We start from the raw sequence: 17,283 nt of genomic DNA, 5'->3' as shown, positions 1-17,283 counted from the left end.
TGGATAGAGCAAAGATACTTAACTGTAGCTGGTGTTCTCCAAGGACAGCAGGCAGATTAATCTCACATCTGGGTGATGTCATCTGATGGAGTCCGGTGCGGATGCTGACTAGCGAGTAAGTGGAAAATTCTAACAGCATCCCACCATGCATGCACTGCTACTTTCCTGCCTGATGTGCAAGAGCAGGTCCTCCAGTCAGGTAAAAAAGCAAAAAGCCTACAACTAAATTCAACTCCTGGAGGTGGGAGGGTAAGTGAGAATAATCGGCCTGCTGTCCTTGGAGAACATCAGCTACAGGTAAGTATCTTTGCTTCCTCCAAGGACAAGCAGGCCTTCATATTCTCACATCTGGGAATCCCTAGCTACCAGGCTCGCCAAAAACAAGAAAGTTAGGATAATTGAGTCTCGAAATGTCAAGACTAAAGTTCAATCAACCTGAAACTATATACATACTAGCTGTGTAAGTGCAGTCTGGAACAGAATAAAACAGGACCTAGGAGGGTGGAGTTGGGTATCCAGATCCAAAAGGTAGTGGGATATGAATGTGTGAACTGAAAACCACATTGCAGCCCTGCAAATCTCCTCTATGGAGGCTGATCTCAAGTGGGCTACCAATACAGCCATGCTTATGACATTGTGAACCGTGCATGACCCTCAAGAGTCAGCCCAGCCTAGGCATAAGCAAAGGAGATGCAATCTGCTATCCAATTTGAAAGTGTGCATTTACCGATGGGGTCAAAAGTAATGAAAAGCTGGGTGAACTGTCTATGGGCTTGAGTCTGCTCGAGATAGAAGGCTAAGGCTCCCTTGCAGTCTAAAGTATGCAGTACATTTTTGTCAGGATGGGCATGAAGTTTTGGGACAACCATTAGCAGAACCACTGACTAGTTAAGATGGAACGCCAAAACTACCTTAAGAAAGAACTTAGGGTGTGTGCAGAGGACTACTATGTTGTGGTGAAATTTAGTATACAGTGAGTGCGCTACTGGGCCTGGAGCTCACTGACTCTGAAAGCTTAAGTGACAGCCACCACAAACACAACTTTCCAGGTCAAAATCTTTCCTGGTCAAAAACCAGATTACAGGAATTCAGAGGCTCAAAAAAGAGCTTTCATCGGCTGAGTGAGGACAATTTTGGATCCCATGGCACAGTGGGAGGTTTGGTGAGGGCCTTTGTCAGCAAACAAACCTCTTGTGAAGCGAAAAACTAAAGGTTGTACAGAAATGTGCTCGCCTCCTACATGATGATAATAAGCACCAATTGCACTGAGTTGAACCCTTCCAGACTTAATTTTCAAAACAGACTCAGAGAGGTATAGGAAGTATTCAAGCAGTTTTTTTGTAGGGACAAGAGAAGGGATCTAAGACCTTGCCCTCACTCCAGATGTCAAACCTCTTCCACTTAAAAGAGTAACACCTCTTAGTGAAATATTTCATGGAAGCTAGCAAGATATGGGAGAAACCCTCAGGCAATTCAAGGGGTTTGAGTTCTACACTCTCAACATCCAAGACTCAAGGGGTTTGAGTTCTACACTCTCAACATCCAAGACGTGAGGGCCAGGGATTGGAGGTTGGGATGCAGAAGGGAACACTTGTTCTATGTGATGACAGTCGGAAAACAGTCCCATCTCCACAGATCTTTAGAGGACAACTCTAGAAGAAGAGGGAACCTGTTACTAAGGTATCTGCTCTCGCTTGAGGGAGGAAGGAAGGCCTGAGCCTGCGCTGTATCTAGCAGGGCTCCTATGTACAAATAATGAACTGGTTGTAGGTGGGACTTGGAGTAATTGTGACAAACTCCAGAAGCTCCAACACCTAAATAGTCATTCTCATTCACTCCTTGGCTCCATCTTGAGACGTGCTCTTGTCCAGCCAATCATCTGGGTAGGAAAACACATGCACTCCCAGTCTAGTTAGAAATGCTGAGACTACCGCTGGACACTTGTTGAAAACTCTGGGTGCAGACAACAGGCCAAAAGGCAGAACGCAATACTAGTAGTGGCACTTCCCCACTTGTAATCTGAGATATTTCCTGTGAATTGGAATTATCAAAATGTGAGTATAGACATCTTTAAAATCCGGAGAGCTTAGCCAGTCATTTTCCTGAATTAGAGGAAGAAGGGTGCCCAGGGAAAGCATCATAAACTTTTCTTTGACTAGGAATTTAAGGGTCCTTAGGTCTAGGGTGGGCTGGTACCCGCCCCCCCCCCCCCCCCCACACCCAATTTTTTTTGTCACAAGGAAGTACCTGGAGTGGAATCCCTTCCCTTCTTCCCCTGGTGGTACTGGTTTGACAATTCGGGACTGTAGAAGGGCAGAGATTTCCTTTGCAAGTACCTGAAAGGCATAGGCTGAGAGCTGATGAAAGACGCTCTTCAGTGAGCAATTTGGAGGTCTCCAACGCCAATTCAGTGCGTACCCAAGACGGACTATTTGAAGAACCCACCAGTTGAAGGTTCCAAGGACCCACCTGTGTTGGTAAAAAACAAGCCTCCCTTCGATTGGAAGGTCATACAGGTGGATACTTTCTGTGCGGCTATGCTCTGCTGGAGCCAGTCAAAAGCCTGTGCCCTGCTTTGACTGGGGAGCCAGCTGGGACTTCTGAGGATGGGGCTGGTGAAGCCTGGGCCGCTGGGCCTGAGTCACCCAAGTAGAACATGAGGGAAGTGGGAACCTATGCCTTTCAGAGTAGTAGGAACACTACCTAGACTCAATCGAAAGTTTCTTCCTGAAGAAGATGCAGATGAAGTACGCCGAGAATGTGGATAGTATTCGTATATTTCTTAATGAGGTCACTGACGTCCTCCATTTTCTTTCCAAACAAGTTGTCCCCTCAGCAACTGTCATGCCAGACAGTTTGGACATGACATTAAAAGTATCATGGGTGCCCCTGGCCAGATAATGCCTACACTTCATCTACTTATTGGCCAGCTGGCAAAGCTCTGCAGCCTGCACCAAAGGGAGAGAGTCCACCAGAGTCAGTATACTGTTCATCAAGTAAATGCTCATGTAGAGCTGGTAGGACTGGATGTGGGCAATGAGCATCGAGGCCTGAAAAGTCTTTCTTCTAAGCAAATCCAAAGTTCTAGCCCCTCGTCCCAGAGGTGCAGTCATAAAACCGAGAACTCTTGGCTCGCTTGAGAGCGGATTCAACCACCATGGAGTTGTGCGACAATTGTGCCTTCTCAAATCCGGGAGCCTTCTAGATACGATCCTCTGTGTCCTCCTTCTTAGGTGTGACCTACACTGTGAAGAGAAACTCCCAGTTCTTCAACAGTACATCCTTAAGGATAAGGTGCAATGGTACTGTGATCCCTTCCTTGGGAGAAGAGAGACTTATAGCCCAGAACAGACATCATCTCTGCTCTGGGCTTCTCCTCTGTCTCCAACTTAAATGGGACGGCCACAGCCATCTCCCCGACAAAACTGGTGAAAGCACCTCTGGTGGGGACTTTCATCTCTCTTGAGCAGGAAACGGATCAGATGGAATTCCATACGACTCTTCCTTCGAGAAGTAATGTGGATCTTCATCTGACTCCCATGAACGCTCCCAATCAGACTCTTCACCATACTCAGGTGCAGATGAGTGAGTCTATATGGCCTCGACCTACAGGAACGATGTCCATGCTCTGAGGAACTTCAAGGTGCAGCTATACCCTCAGACTCCGGGGAAGCTTCTTCCCCCGATGTCGAAGGTGATACTGTCTGTGAAGCACTGGCATCAAAGATCTGGGCACCAGCACGGAGTCTTGAAGAGGGCCTGGGACAGATCAGCTTGTGGCATAAGAATCCTTGATACCAAAATGGGAGCCCCCTGCAGCAACTGCACCAGCTCATCTTGGAGAATGCTGTGGAACCGCCCATCAAAGGTGGGCATCGGCAAAGGCATGGGAGCCAGGGCAGAGACAGACTGAGATGTCTGTGCCAAACTGGTACTGTGGACCAGGCCACTTGGTGACTTGTGCACCGGCACGTTTTCCAAGGAGGGGGAGCGCTCCTCTCGGCACTGGTGCTTCTTGAATATCGGAGGTATTGATGTCCCGGTGCTCCCAGCACCATACGTCAAGGAAGATCAATGCTTATGCTTCTTGGGTTTCCCCCGATGCATACAGCCTTGATCCATCAGTGCTGATGAGGACACCGCCAAATCCATATGGGTCCTCAGTGTCCGTGTTGGGTCCAATGCTGACTGGTCCTGGGGCCTGCTACCAGTGCCCAATGTTGAGACAGGTGGAAACCCACTCAATGCCGGAGCACTCCCTGTGCACACTGAAGTAAGTGTCATGGAGAAGCAGCCATGGAGGTCGAAGCCGCCAGTGCTGAAGTAGATGGTCCGGCCTTCAAGGAGCCAAAGAGATGCTCCATTTGAGCCAGTTAAACCCGCTGAGTTCTCACCTGCATCTTTAAACAGAGATCACAAAAAAAGGGGTCATGATCTGACACATGACACCCAATGCACCAATTGTGCAGGTCCATGGCAGAAATCACGCATGTACATTTGCCATGCCTCTGGAAACCACTGGGTCTTCTGTGACACTGAAAAAAGTATCTCAGCTAAATTAAACTTCTCAATCTTGAACAATTAAAAAAGGGGCAGTGTTCAAATTGAGGGAGGGGCTGTAGCCTAATTGCGCAGCCACACCAAAAAATAAAGAAAACTTTAAGAGCCGAAAAATCTAATTAAAAGTAAACAAGGGATTAAGGGAAAAATAGAAGCACAGAAAATGATTTGAAAAATTAAAAAATCCTGCATGGGAAGGAACAAAGAAATCTTTGACAAAAATGCAGTGTGAGGGAGAGAACGCAGAATGCGTCATCTCAGGATCTGTGCTCGTGCATTGGGCAGGAAGGCACCAGCGCATGCACAGTGGGACGCCACTAGAATTTTCCACTTACCCGCTAGTCAGCATCTGAACCGAGCTCTGTCAGATGACGTCAACCAGATGTGAGAATATGAAGTCTGCTTGTCTCCAGAGAATTGATCTTCTTTCATCTAATTAGTGATAGCCATTTAATTTGGCTAAGTGGGTTTCAATTTGGCTAGCTGAATGGCAAGAGACCACATGTTGCCTCTTATAGGGTGTAGGTAGAATTTGTCCCATCATTGGGTATTCTTAGTTCAGCATATCATAAAGTGCTTTTGAAATGCTTCCTAGTAGTGTTTAAGAAGGGAAGGGAAGGGAAGGAAAGAAACAATTAATAAAACGAAAACTCATCAGAAAAAGGCAAACAAATGAGCATTTCTTAAGATGAATGTACCATGCAATCAAATAATTATATCATTACACAGCAAACAGAATTGCACATTTTCTTACACTGATTTTTCACATGAAACCAAATTGTGTCAACAGCTCTGTAGAAGTTTGTTCTTTACTGAGGACTGGAGTTCAGTAGTACCGATGAACTCCACATAAGAAAATGTGATTTTACAAACAATAGAGATATTTTTTATAACAGGACATCTAGGCAAGAAAATGCATAAGAATTCACTGTATGTGATCTTACAAAATAACCTACCTGTGCAAAATTACACCTGCTCCAAAGTTGTAAGAATTGGCCCATATGCATATATTTTATATAACACACATGCTGGCCCTGCTCCACTCAGTCTTCATCCCTCAAATGCCTACAGGTACAGTGCATGAAAATGGGTGTTATGTTTTTTGAGCACCTAGTTTTATGCATGCATACCCCCAGGGAATCTTATAAGCAGCTATTTGAGCACATAAAATGCTATTTTACATTGTGAAGCTGCTTATAAAATTACCTCCTAAATGAGTTAAACTGTACACAAGAGTTCTTTGCAGGTTGTGACATCTTTAGTTGGCAAAGGCAATGATGTTCTTGAACTTTGCAATACATATAAGTAGCAAATAGCATTAAAAGCCATGTACCTTACATTTTATTAGCCCAACATATCCAAACATAAGGTGCATGAGCTTTAAACACTACTTTGGCACCCTATATGGTCTCCAAAGTTCATATATGTTCATCATTTTATTAGGTTGAGTCAATCAAAAGTCATCACAACCTGCACAGAATCATTTTTTCTAGATCATTATGGGAATCTGAATTCCTCAGCATAGTTAAGGAATAAAGAAGACATATGGGGCCAGATTCTCTATATGGTGCTGAAAAACCCCCACACTTAGCACTATTCTATAAACTTTGCCTAAAAATAGGCGAAATTTATATAATATGCCTAGCGCCCATCCACGCAACTAAAATTTAGGTGCAGCCATTCATGCCAACTAAAACCTGGTGTAAATGCCCGCGCTTAAATTAGGAATGGATCAGGAATATTGTATAACAATGCGTGTAATTTTTAGGAATGCCCACAACCCACCCGTTTCCATGACCCCTTTTGAGATCCGCGCATTAGAATTTACGTGCACTACTTTATGCTTAGACAGAAGCATGAATAATTTCTAAATAGTGCCACTTAGTACTGATAATTGCTTGTTATTGGCCAATTAGCACACATTGGCTTGTTAATCTATTAAGTAGTGCACAATTTGACTGCAATGCGAAATTTGCACAGGGAAATTTAGTCGCCATAAATATAATACAGACCATGGATGGTAATTTTATAACAGATCAATGTGTGAAGGCCAAGTAGATGCCTATTTTCAGCCTTTTTAAAAATGTCATATAGGCTTCTATCAAGATGATTCTATAACTGGGCACCTGCAATTACACGTGCATTGCACATGTAAGTGCTAAGATAAGGTAGCATTAAGTGCCTTAGCATGTAACTGCACTGGGGATCTATACATGGGAAAGAACGGGAGTGGCGGGGGCCTATAACCAACTTATGCACACCTATTTACGTCTGCCACTGACCTGATGTAAATGGTCACACCTAAACGTAGGCGTGCCAATTCAGGTATATGCCAGTATTCTATAATGACATCTTGGTGTAGAGATGCCGTTACAGAACTGGTGCTCAGCACACGGCACAGCTAACTGGAGGTTCCAAGTTATAAAATTGCCCTCTATATGTCTTTATAAACTACTAGGGGCAAGTGGCACAATCTGTGGCTAAATTGAAGCCATGGACATTTACACTTGCTCAAGTGCAGATGGCAATATTCTCAAGTACTTTATAAACAAAGCAAGTAAATCAAGACTCCACCTGTGCTCTGCCCAAACTCCGCACTTAAACACATTTACATCAGATCACATAAAAATACACACATTTTTGGCACCCTATAAACAAGAAAGTAGAAGCCAGAAATGCCCAGCTCTCATCGCTGTTAAGGGACTAGGAATTCAATGCTGTAGAGGAACATATTTTGAACGATGAAACAGGACTCAACCCCCACAGCCTGCTCCCTGATTTCTGGTCATCAAGCAAATATGGGGCAATTCTATAACTCGGTATCTCAAATTAGGTGCCTTGATGCACCAAAATTCCATAATAGAATACTAACCAAGTCAGAATCAGTGAGCATACATTTAGGAAAGAGCATATATGACAGGTCTATGGCAGAGGATCCAAATTATCCATTTCCAGGAGGAAGACCTTAGACCAGTCCTGGATTTCTATCAACCTCATCTTGATGCATTATGGGACCTGCAGTGCTGATTTCAATGGGCTATCAGGGAATACAAATACCACACTGCTTTCAGATATAAGTTTAAAATCAACACAGCCAAAAAGCCTCCCTCCTAGAAATGGGTAACTTGGCAGCTCTGATACGGCTGCAGACATGCCAAGTCACATGCATTTGATGTGTGACACATGCATTTAGGCTCCGTCTCCAGCTCACACAACTAAATGCGTTTGTCACATGTATTTGCTCTATTCCCTCTAACCTGCACAACAAAGTCAGCAAGCCCCTGCCACCCTTGCTTTTCCTGAACCACAGCAGCAGCAGTAAAAACAGCAGACAACACTCACAGGGAAGCTGTTTCTCTTCCCGCAGCTGTCAGACCTGCCCCCTCTGACATCACCTTCCTGTTTCGGGGCAGAATCAGCAGCCACTGGATGAGGAACAACGGCCCTGCTGTATTGCCACTGCTGCTGCAGGTCAGGAAAAGCAGCGACAGTGACAGCTGGGGTGTTCTGTGAAGTGGAGGGGTTAAGGACACAAAGAGGAGGGAGATGCTGGATGGAAAGTCAGACAGAAAGAGGACAGAGGGCAGATACTGGATGGAAGAGGGAAGAAAGGGCAAATGCTGGCTGAAAGAAGGAAAAGGGGACAGATGCTGGACAGAACAAGTAGGAGGAACAGCAATGTTGGATCCACCAGCGGTGGAGGATGCAAGACGGAGGAATGAGAGAAAGATGCTTGTTGGACCCCAGTGGGGGCAGGAAGATGAAGAAATGCCAGGTTTATAGGGAACAAGGAACAGGGAAAGATGTTGGATGCATGGGGGGGGGGGAGAGCACACAACAGGAGGGAGGGAAGAGACAATTAATGGATTCTGGGGAGGACAGTAGGAGGAGGCAAGAGGAAAGAGAGAGGGAGAGATGCTGGCACTTGGGGGTGGGGAGGACATAGAGATACAGAAGTGTTATGTTGGATACAGCAACAATAGGGACACAGAGATGGAAGATGCTCAACATGACGGGAAGATAAGAGCAAGGACATAGGGATAAGTACATAAGTATTTCCATACTGGGAAAAACCAAAGGTCCATCAAACCCAGCATCCTGTTTCAAACTGTGGCCAATCCAGGTCACAAATACCTGGCAAGATCCCAAAAAATTACAAAACATTTTAAACTGCTTATCCCAGAAATAGTGGATTTTCCCCAAGTCCATTTAATAACGGTCTATGGGCTTTTCCTTTAGGAAGCCGTCCAAACCTTATTAAAACTGTGCACTTCCGCAGCCTGGGCTACAGCCCTAGACGCACCCTCAACCGGCGCTCGCAAGAGCGGGGGAGAAACATGCTGCGCATCCAAGATGGCGTCCGGCGCAACACTCCGCGAAGGAGCCGCGCGGGAAGAACGGCGCTTAACTTTAGCCGCTTCTGTGCCGTCGCCCAACTTAAGGGCGTTCATGGCATCAATGTCTCCCACCTCAAGGGCGGCCCAAGAAGAAGCCGTCTGAGCCGCGTGGCCGACCAATATGGCGGAGGCGAGCCGCGGGGGATGGGCGTTTATGGCGGGAAAAACCGCCACACCGGAGGAAGGACCGGGACACTCATCGGTCACGAAACTGTCACCCAACAAGGGCGAATCAGACTTTAAGACCCCCGCATCCCCTCTGGAAGCGCACACGCGATCCGGGGAACGACTCTTTGCGCCCTCGCCCTCCGACGCCATGGACCACGTGGAGACCAATCGGGGAACCCCCTGCCCGCTATAAAAGGTAAAAATTACCTGCTGTCCGCTCCGAGCTGTAACGACCTGGTGTCCCAGTGAGTAGCTGCAATAAACGTTTAAATAAACGTCGAAATAAACGCCTTTAAGGACGTTCAAAATTTTTTTTTTTTTTTTTTTAAACGGAGCCAGCGGGAGGGGGGAGAAAAGGAGGGACCTGGCACCACCAGGTTTGCACTTGCTCAAGAAGAGCCCTCAACCCCAGGCACTCAACAAAACCTAAAAATTAGGCTTGGAGGCCTAGCCAGAGCTGCTGCTGTGTGTGACCACCACCTGCTGAGATAGAGAACATACTGAGGAGTTTCCGGCAGCACATGACCACATATAGGGAGGCAAGAGTTTGCTCTCTATCTCCACCTGCTGGTAGATGGACACAACCCACCAGTCTATGGATTGATCAGCATGATGATATGGAAACCTTATTAAAACTCCGCTAAGCTAACCACCTTTACCACATTATCTGGCAACGAATTCCAGAGATTAATTACACGTTGAGTGAAGAAAAATTTTCTCTGATTCGTTTTAAATTTACTACACTGTAGATTCATCGCATGCCCCCGAGTGCTAGTATTATTGGAAAGTGAAAACAGACACTTCACATCTACCTGTTCAACTTCACTCAATATTTTATAGACATCTATCATATCTCACCTCAGCCGCCTTTTCTCCAAGCTGAAGAGCCCCAGCCGCTTTAGCCTTTCCTCAAAGGGAAGTCGTCCCATCCCCTTTATCAGTTTCGTCGCTCTTCTCTGCACCTTTTCTAATTCCACTATATCTTTTTTGAGATGTGACGACCAGAATTGAACACAATATTCGAGGTGTGGTCGCACCATGGAGTGATACAAAGGCATTATAACATCCTCATTTTTGTTTTCCATTCCTTTCCTAATAATACCTAACATTCTATTTGCTTTCTCAGCCGCAGTAGTTACACTGAGCAGAAGGATTCAACGTACAATCAACAACGACACCTAGATCCCTTTCTTGGTCTATGACTCCTAACGTGGAACCGTGCATGACGTAGCTATAATTCGGGTTCCTCTTTCCCACATTCATCACTTTGCACTTGCTCACATTAAACGTCATCTGCCATTTAGACGTCCAGTCTCCCAGTCTCGTAAGGTCCTCTTGTAATTTTTCACAATCCTCCCACAATTTAATGACTTTGAATAACTTTGTGTCATCAGCGAATTTAATTACCTCACTAGTTACTCCCATCTCTAGATCATTTATAAATATGTTAAAAAGCAGCAGTCTCAGCACAGACAGCTGGGAAACCCCACTAACTATCCTTCTCCATTGAGAATACTGACCAGTTAACACTACTCTACCTTTTAACCAGTTTTTAATCCACAATAGAACACTACTCCTATTCCATGACTCTCCAATTTCCTCTGGAGTCTTTCATGAGGTACTTTGTCAAACGCCTTCTGAAAATCCAGATATACAATATCAACCGGCTATCCTTTATCCACGTTTGTTCACCCCTTCAAAGAAATGTAGTAGATTTGTGAGGCAAGATTTCCCTTCACTAAATCCATGTTGACTTTGAGGCATATTTTCAAAGCACTTTGGGAGGCTAAGTTCCATAGGTTTCTATGGAACTTTGGGAGGCTAAGTGCTTTGAAAATATGCCTCTTTGTCTCATTAATCCATGCTTTTGAACATGCTCTGTAATTTTGTTCTTAATAATAGTCTCTACCATTTTGCCCGGCACCAACGTCAGATTCACCGGTCTATAATTTCCCGGATCCCCTCCGGAACCTTTTTTTACACGGCGTTACATTAGCCACCCTGCAATCTTCCGGTACCACGCTCAATTTTAAGGATAAATTACATATTACTAACCATAGCTCTGCAAACTCATTTTTTAGTTCTATCAGTAGAGAAATCGCTGGATTAATTTGTTTAGTTTCTTCTCATCCGCTCTTTCGAGGTACAGAGGCAAGGTTTGAAAGACATATAACCATTTGGGTATTATGCACATATTATACAGTGCAATCCGCCCTAGTAACTTTATGGGCAGGGAACCCCACATGCTCAACCTTTCATCTGTCTCTTTTAGTAACCACTCCACGTTTTTCTTATATAGTGTGCCTAGGTCAGCAGAAATCTTTATTCCTAAATATTTTATTGGACCTAACGTCCAGATTAGCTGCTGAGGGCTATTCCATTTTCCCACACTATCCGCCGCAACTGGGAGAATGTATGATTTTGTGTAGTTTAATTTAAAACCTGATAACCCCCCAAATCTTGCCACCTCATCTAATAAAGATTCAAGGGAGCTAATAGGGTCTGTTATATTTAGAAGAAGGTCGTCGGCATAGGCAAACATCTTGAGTTGCCGATCCCCCACTTCTACTCCCTGTATCTCCTTTTTCTCCCTCAAAATCCTCAGTAAAGGCTCCATTGCTAACACGAATAGGAGTGGGGAAAGTGGACATCCCTGTCTAGTACCCCTGTTTATCTGGAATTCCTTCTCCCTCCCTCCACTGATTATTACACTGGCTCTAGGGTCCTTGTATAGCGTCTTCACTGCCCCCATATACCATCCTGAGATACCCATTGTTGACATGACTTGAAATAAGTACCCCCAGTTGATTTGGTCAAACGCCTTCTCTGCACCCAGGCTTATGACCCACGCTGGGATCTCTCTCATCTTACACGTTGCCATTGCCAACAACAATTTCCTTACATTATGCACTGCTCTCCGCTTTCTTATAAATCCCACCTGCTCTGGTCCCACCAGGTCCGGTAAACACTTCGCCAAACGCTCTGCCAGGAGTTTTGCAATTAATTTTACTTCCACGTTTAGTAAAGATATTGGCCTATATGACCCGGGCCTTTCTGGCGATTTACCCGCTTTCAGGATTAATGTTATATATGCTCTATTAGTGTTAGCGGGAAAACTATCTGCCGCCAGTACCTCTTCAAAGTAATTAAGTGTGGGAGTGCTTTGAGATGCAGTAGTTTATAATATTCCCCCGTAAGCCCATCCGGACCTGGAGCAGATCTTAGTTTCAATGCATTAACTGCCTTCTGCAATTCTTCCATTGTTAACTGTGCGTTCAAGCACTCTAAGTGCTGATAGTGCACCTTTGGCAGTTTAGCTACTTGTAAGTAGGACGTCAAAGCTTCTCCCTGGGGTGTGTTTTGGCTTTTAAACAGTGCGGAAAAATAGTCTGTGAAGATTTGACCAATTTCTTTATGGTCACTTGTCAATTTACCATTTTTGTCTTTAAGCGTAGCTACCATTCTCGATCCTCCCCAGCCCTTAATTACCCTAGCTAATAAGCGCCCTGTCCGGTTCCCAAATCTATGGAGTTTATATTTGTAATATAATGCAGACCTGGTTTCTATTTCGTGCAACAGTGAATTTAAAGTAATTTGCACTGAGTTCAAATTATCTAAGTTTGCCTTCATCGGCTTCTGTGCGTATGCATTTTGGGCCTTCTTAAGTCTTGTCTCCAGCAATAAGATTCCCGCCGCCCTACGTTTATTGCGCCTGCTACAGTATGCAATAACTTCACCCCTTAGAACCGCTTTTGATGCTTCTGAGAACAGGACCAGCTGTGACTGAGCGTGCATGTTGTTATTCTTAGCGTACTCTTTCCATTTGTTCCTTAGATAGTTTTGAAATTTAGTATCGGAAAACAGATAAGCTGGGAATCTCCACCCCTCTACCAGCCTGAAGCTCTAAATCTACCCAGACTGCTGAATGGTCTGATATTTCTTCGGGGCCGATGTTCGCTCCCAACAAGTGTGGAAAAACTGAGCAATCTGCTAATATGTAGTCTAGTCTGGTTTGAGTACCATGGGCTCTAGATCTATGTGTGTACTTGCGTTCCAGAGGGTGAAATGCTCTACAGGTGTCCACTAAGTTAAGTGATCTGGCGAATAAAGCCATCTCCTTAGCCCGTTGTCTCATATGATGCGATAAAGTTCTGTGGGAGCAGTCTAGATGTGGGTTTGATACCAAATTAAAATCGCCCACTACTACCAGTCTTGTATTATTACAACCAGCACATTTACTCACTAATGACCTAAGGAATGCTGGGTCGTAAACAATAGGGCCATATAATGTTACTAATATTATTTCTAGTCCTGGTAACCAGATTTTCAGGATTATGTATCTACCGTCTTCCCCAGTGGCCACCCTTGAGGCTTTATATGTAAGCCCTTTTCTAATAAGAATAGCTATCCCACCTTTCTTACCCTTAGCCGCCACTGAGAAAACCTCCCCCTACCCACCTCCTCTTCATTTTAGTGTGTTCAATATATGACAGGTGTGTCTCCTGTAGGCACGCTATGTCTGTTTTGTGCCTCTTCAAAGCCACTAAAATCTTTGCTCTTTTAATCGGGGAGCTTACGCCCCCTACGTTCCATGTCGTTATTCTAATCGGCGTCATTTCTCCAAAATTTAATACCTTCTTCCGAGCCTATAATTATCCAATCCCTCTTCCAGCCAAACCCCCATACCTTTTCTTCTTTGTGGTGTGAGGATGCAATTTGTCCCCGGGTCTACGTTCTTCCCTTTTAACCTTCGCTTCCCCTCTCCCACCCTTTCACCCAAGCCTAGTGCCCTGGTGAACTTTCCCCCTTCCCTCTTCCCCAACTCTACGTGCCCCTTCTCCATCTTGGGCCTATCCTCTGATGGAGTATAAGAACTCCTTGAGCAAATGAGGCCCCTGCCCACATTTTACGTAACATGTGCCCAATATTTAACATCAAACCATTGAACTCTAATTCTGATGCCCCTATTAGGTTGTTACCTGCCTCATACCGTTTCTAGTAGTCCTGCATCCAACACCGCTGCCTTCGCTTCGGTTACAGTTTTAAACAATTTCCAGTTTCCTTGGATCAAAATCCGTAGGTTTGCCAGGAATTGCAAGGAGAATCTGATTCCTTTGTTTACCATTGCTGAGCATAGTGGGTGGTATTGCCGCCTCGGCTGCTGTACTTCTGTTGAGAAGTCCTGAAAGATTAACACTTTTTTCCCCTCATAATTCAGGGAGTCTTGACGTATCTTAAATCCTTGCAAGATTTCCATTTTATGTCAAAAGTTAAATATTCTGGCTACCACCACCCGTGGCCGTGTCTGTACGTCAGTTTTACGCCCCACACGGTGGGCCTTCTCCACAACCACCAGGCCCATGGTGTCTGACAATGCCAGTTCTTTGACGAGCCATGTTTCTAGCCAGCAAGTTAGGTTCCTCTCTGGGATGTTCTTGGGTAGCCCCACTAGTCGAATATTGTTCCGCCGTGAGCGGTTTTCTAGATCTTCCAGTTTTTCATGGTATTCTTTGAACTGCTGGGTTAAATTAGCTATACCGGGGCCATATCCGTGTCCATCATCCTCCAGGGCGGACACCCTCGTTTCCAGGTCTCCTACTCTTGTCCCTACGCCGTCCATCTGCAAGGCTAGTTCCTCCAGCTTTTGCTCTATTTCAGCCCATTTCGGTTCCCAAGCTTTTGCTACTGCAGTAGTAAGCTGTAATAGTTGCATCTTGGAGAACCCTCCAGATTGAGCAGCGCCTTCCTCCGTCATTTTGTTATCCGGGCCGCTCGTCTTTGTTTTCTCTTTCTTCGCCGACCTCTGAGCCATCACTTCTGGAGATCTCTTTAGATATTTGTCCATGCAGCAATCTACCTGTCAGGGAGGGACCGTGTCAGGGCACATTCAAATTAGTTTGAATTTAGGCACGCTGCTGCCTAGCTCATGTCCTCACCGGCTGTGTTTCTCTTTTAAATAAATTCTATGGTTCTCTTTTTTTTTTTTTTTTTAGTGAGGAGGCAGAAACAAACAGGGAAGGAAAGGAACAGCAAAAGCCTGTTCAGAGGGAATCTGAGATGCAGCATGGACCCAGCAACTGTGTATGCTGCCAAAGGGGACACCATCAGTACGCCGCCCCTGGCTCAAACGGGCCACCGGCCCAGGAACACCCTCAGAGGCCTTGGGCCCAGGAGCTGGAGAAAAAGCCGTCCACCACCTGCTGAGATAGAGACATACTGACTGAGGAAGGAGCTGACCGTCTGGCATCACTGCCTTTAGTTTGTTTATCTCTATCTCCACCTGCTGGTAGGCGGACTTAACCCACTAGTTCCTGGATTCATCTGCTGCAAGTGACAAGGAAGTGTTTTGTTTCCTGCAGAATTTTCAATCTATTTGATTCAAGGCTCTCGTTAATATACAATGCTACCCCTCCACCAATTCGATCCACCCTATCACTATGATATAATTTGTACCCAGTATGACAGTGTCCCACTAGTTATCCTCCTTCCACCAGGTCTCAGAGATGCCTATTATATCTAATTTTTCATTTAGTGCAATATATTCTAAATCTCCCATCTTATTCCTTAGGCTCCTGGCATTCGCATATAGACGTTTCAAATAATCGGATAGATAGGGACATAGAGAAAGATGTTTCATGGACATGGAGAGAAAAGAAGTGCCAAATGGACAAGGAGACTCTGGCAAGACAGTTAAGAGAAAAAAAAGAAGAAAGCAGAAACCAGAGACCAACACAATAAAAAAATAAAATGACCAGACAACAAAGGTAGAAAAAAAAAAGAATTTTATTTTCTATTTATTGATTGGAATATGTCAGTTTTGGGACTGTGCATCTGCTGGGGCTGGGGCTTGCGAGAAAAACCTCACTCACTGGCCTTCAATTTCCAGCAATGTGGTGGTAAATCTCCAGCTTTGGGATGGGCCACTCTTGGCATCTCTGTGGCTGGCGTAATTTGGCGCATCTGAGTACATCATGCACTGTGTGTAAAATTATATTATTCTATAAATTATGAATGTAAGTTGGAGCTACGCCCATGGCCTGCCAATGCTCTACCCACTTGTACACCTCCACACCCTTGAATTTATGTGCCATAACACTTAACACTACCTTATAGAATAGTGTATAATGCATTTGGGCGCATAAGTTATGCTAATTGGTGCAGATATATCTGCAACATTTATATTGTTGTCAGTCTTGGTAGGGATTTTCAACAAAAATATTGCACAGTATTATACTGAGATAGAGAAGAGGCTGATTACCTGAGACAGCATATACACTGAGTTTTCGTGGATGCAACACAGCCAGATGAAATAATTCTGTTCCACTGCCAAAGAAAAGAAGAACAAATGTTGGAAATATCTGCTGCAACAGTGAACCTAAAAAATGTCTACAAACAGAAAAACAACTGAATACTGGTAATGACTACATATTAAACTTTTATGATAGAAAGATTAGTTAGAAATGCAATGAAATGAAAGTTATTCTAGAAGCTTTGCTTAGCTTTTACAGATATATATAGTAGCTGAAAAGCAAATCCAAGAAAACAGGAGGAGCCTCCACGGAGAATCAAAGCAAAACAGCAAAAGTAGAGGCTGACAAATGTGCAAACCAATAGGGAGATAATATGAAGAAGCAGTTTATTCAGAATATTCATATCAAGGGCCCGACACGGTCCATGTTTCGGCACCAAAGCGCCTGCCTCAGGGGTCACAAACAACTTTCTCTGAGAAGAAGCTGATTGGCTTGAATAAATCCTTTATGTATACACGTGGTTATAAAAACAAGTTAATCCACAGAGAGAACAAAGAAACAGCCAACCGATCAGCAAGCAACACTTTAAGAAGACTCTGGCAGCATCGCACCACGCATGTGCAAGTGCCTTCCAGCTCAGTGTGAGCATACCAGCAGTACAGTAACAAAGCTAAAAGAATACAACTCCTTGGGGGAGGTGGGAGGGGAAGTGAGAATACATCTGCTGTCCTCAGAGAGCACCTAGTACAGGTGAGTAACTTTACTTTCTCCAAGGCCGAGCAGGACACTGTTTCCCATATATGGGCAACCCCCTATTTCCCATCCCTCCTAACCTCACCTTCTCATCCCCCGTAATCTCACCACAGTCATACCTTTACTCACAGAAAATGTATACCAAATGCTTTCCT

General features: G+C 44.7%; 1 protein-coding gene across 1 annotated transcript in view; it reads right to left on the bottom strand.

Moving 5' to 3' along the window:
- Nucleotides 1–17,283, bottom strand: part of BBS9 (Bardet-Biedl syndrome 9) — a 554,781-nt gene that overhangs the window by 488,802 nt on the left and 48,696 nt on the right. Inside the window, exon 4 of the mRNA XM_030204492.1 lies at nucleotides 16,384–16,448. Within this exon, the coding sequence (XP_030060352.1) occupies nucleotides 16,384–16,448 (65 nt within the window). The remainder of the gene's footprint in view (nucleotides 1–16,383; nucleotides 16,449–17,283) is intronic.

This window comes from Microcaecilia unicolor, chromosome 1 (genome assembly GCF_901765095.1).
Source record: "Microcaecilia unicolor chromosome 1, aMicUni1.1, whole genome shotgun sequence".
In the NCBI taxonomy this organism is placed as follows: domain Eukaryota; kingdom Metazoa; phylum Chordata; class Amphibia; order Gymnophiona; family Siphonopidae; genus Microcaecilia; species Microcaecilia unicolor.
Note: the sequence above shows the minus strand (reverse complement) of the source record. Positions and strands in the feature narration are given on the sequence as shown.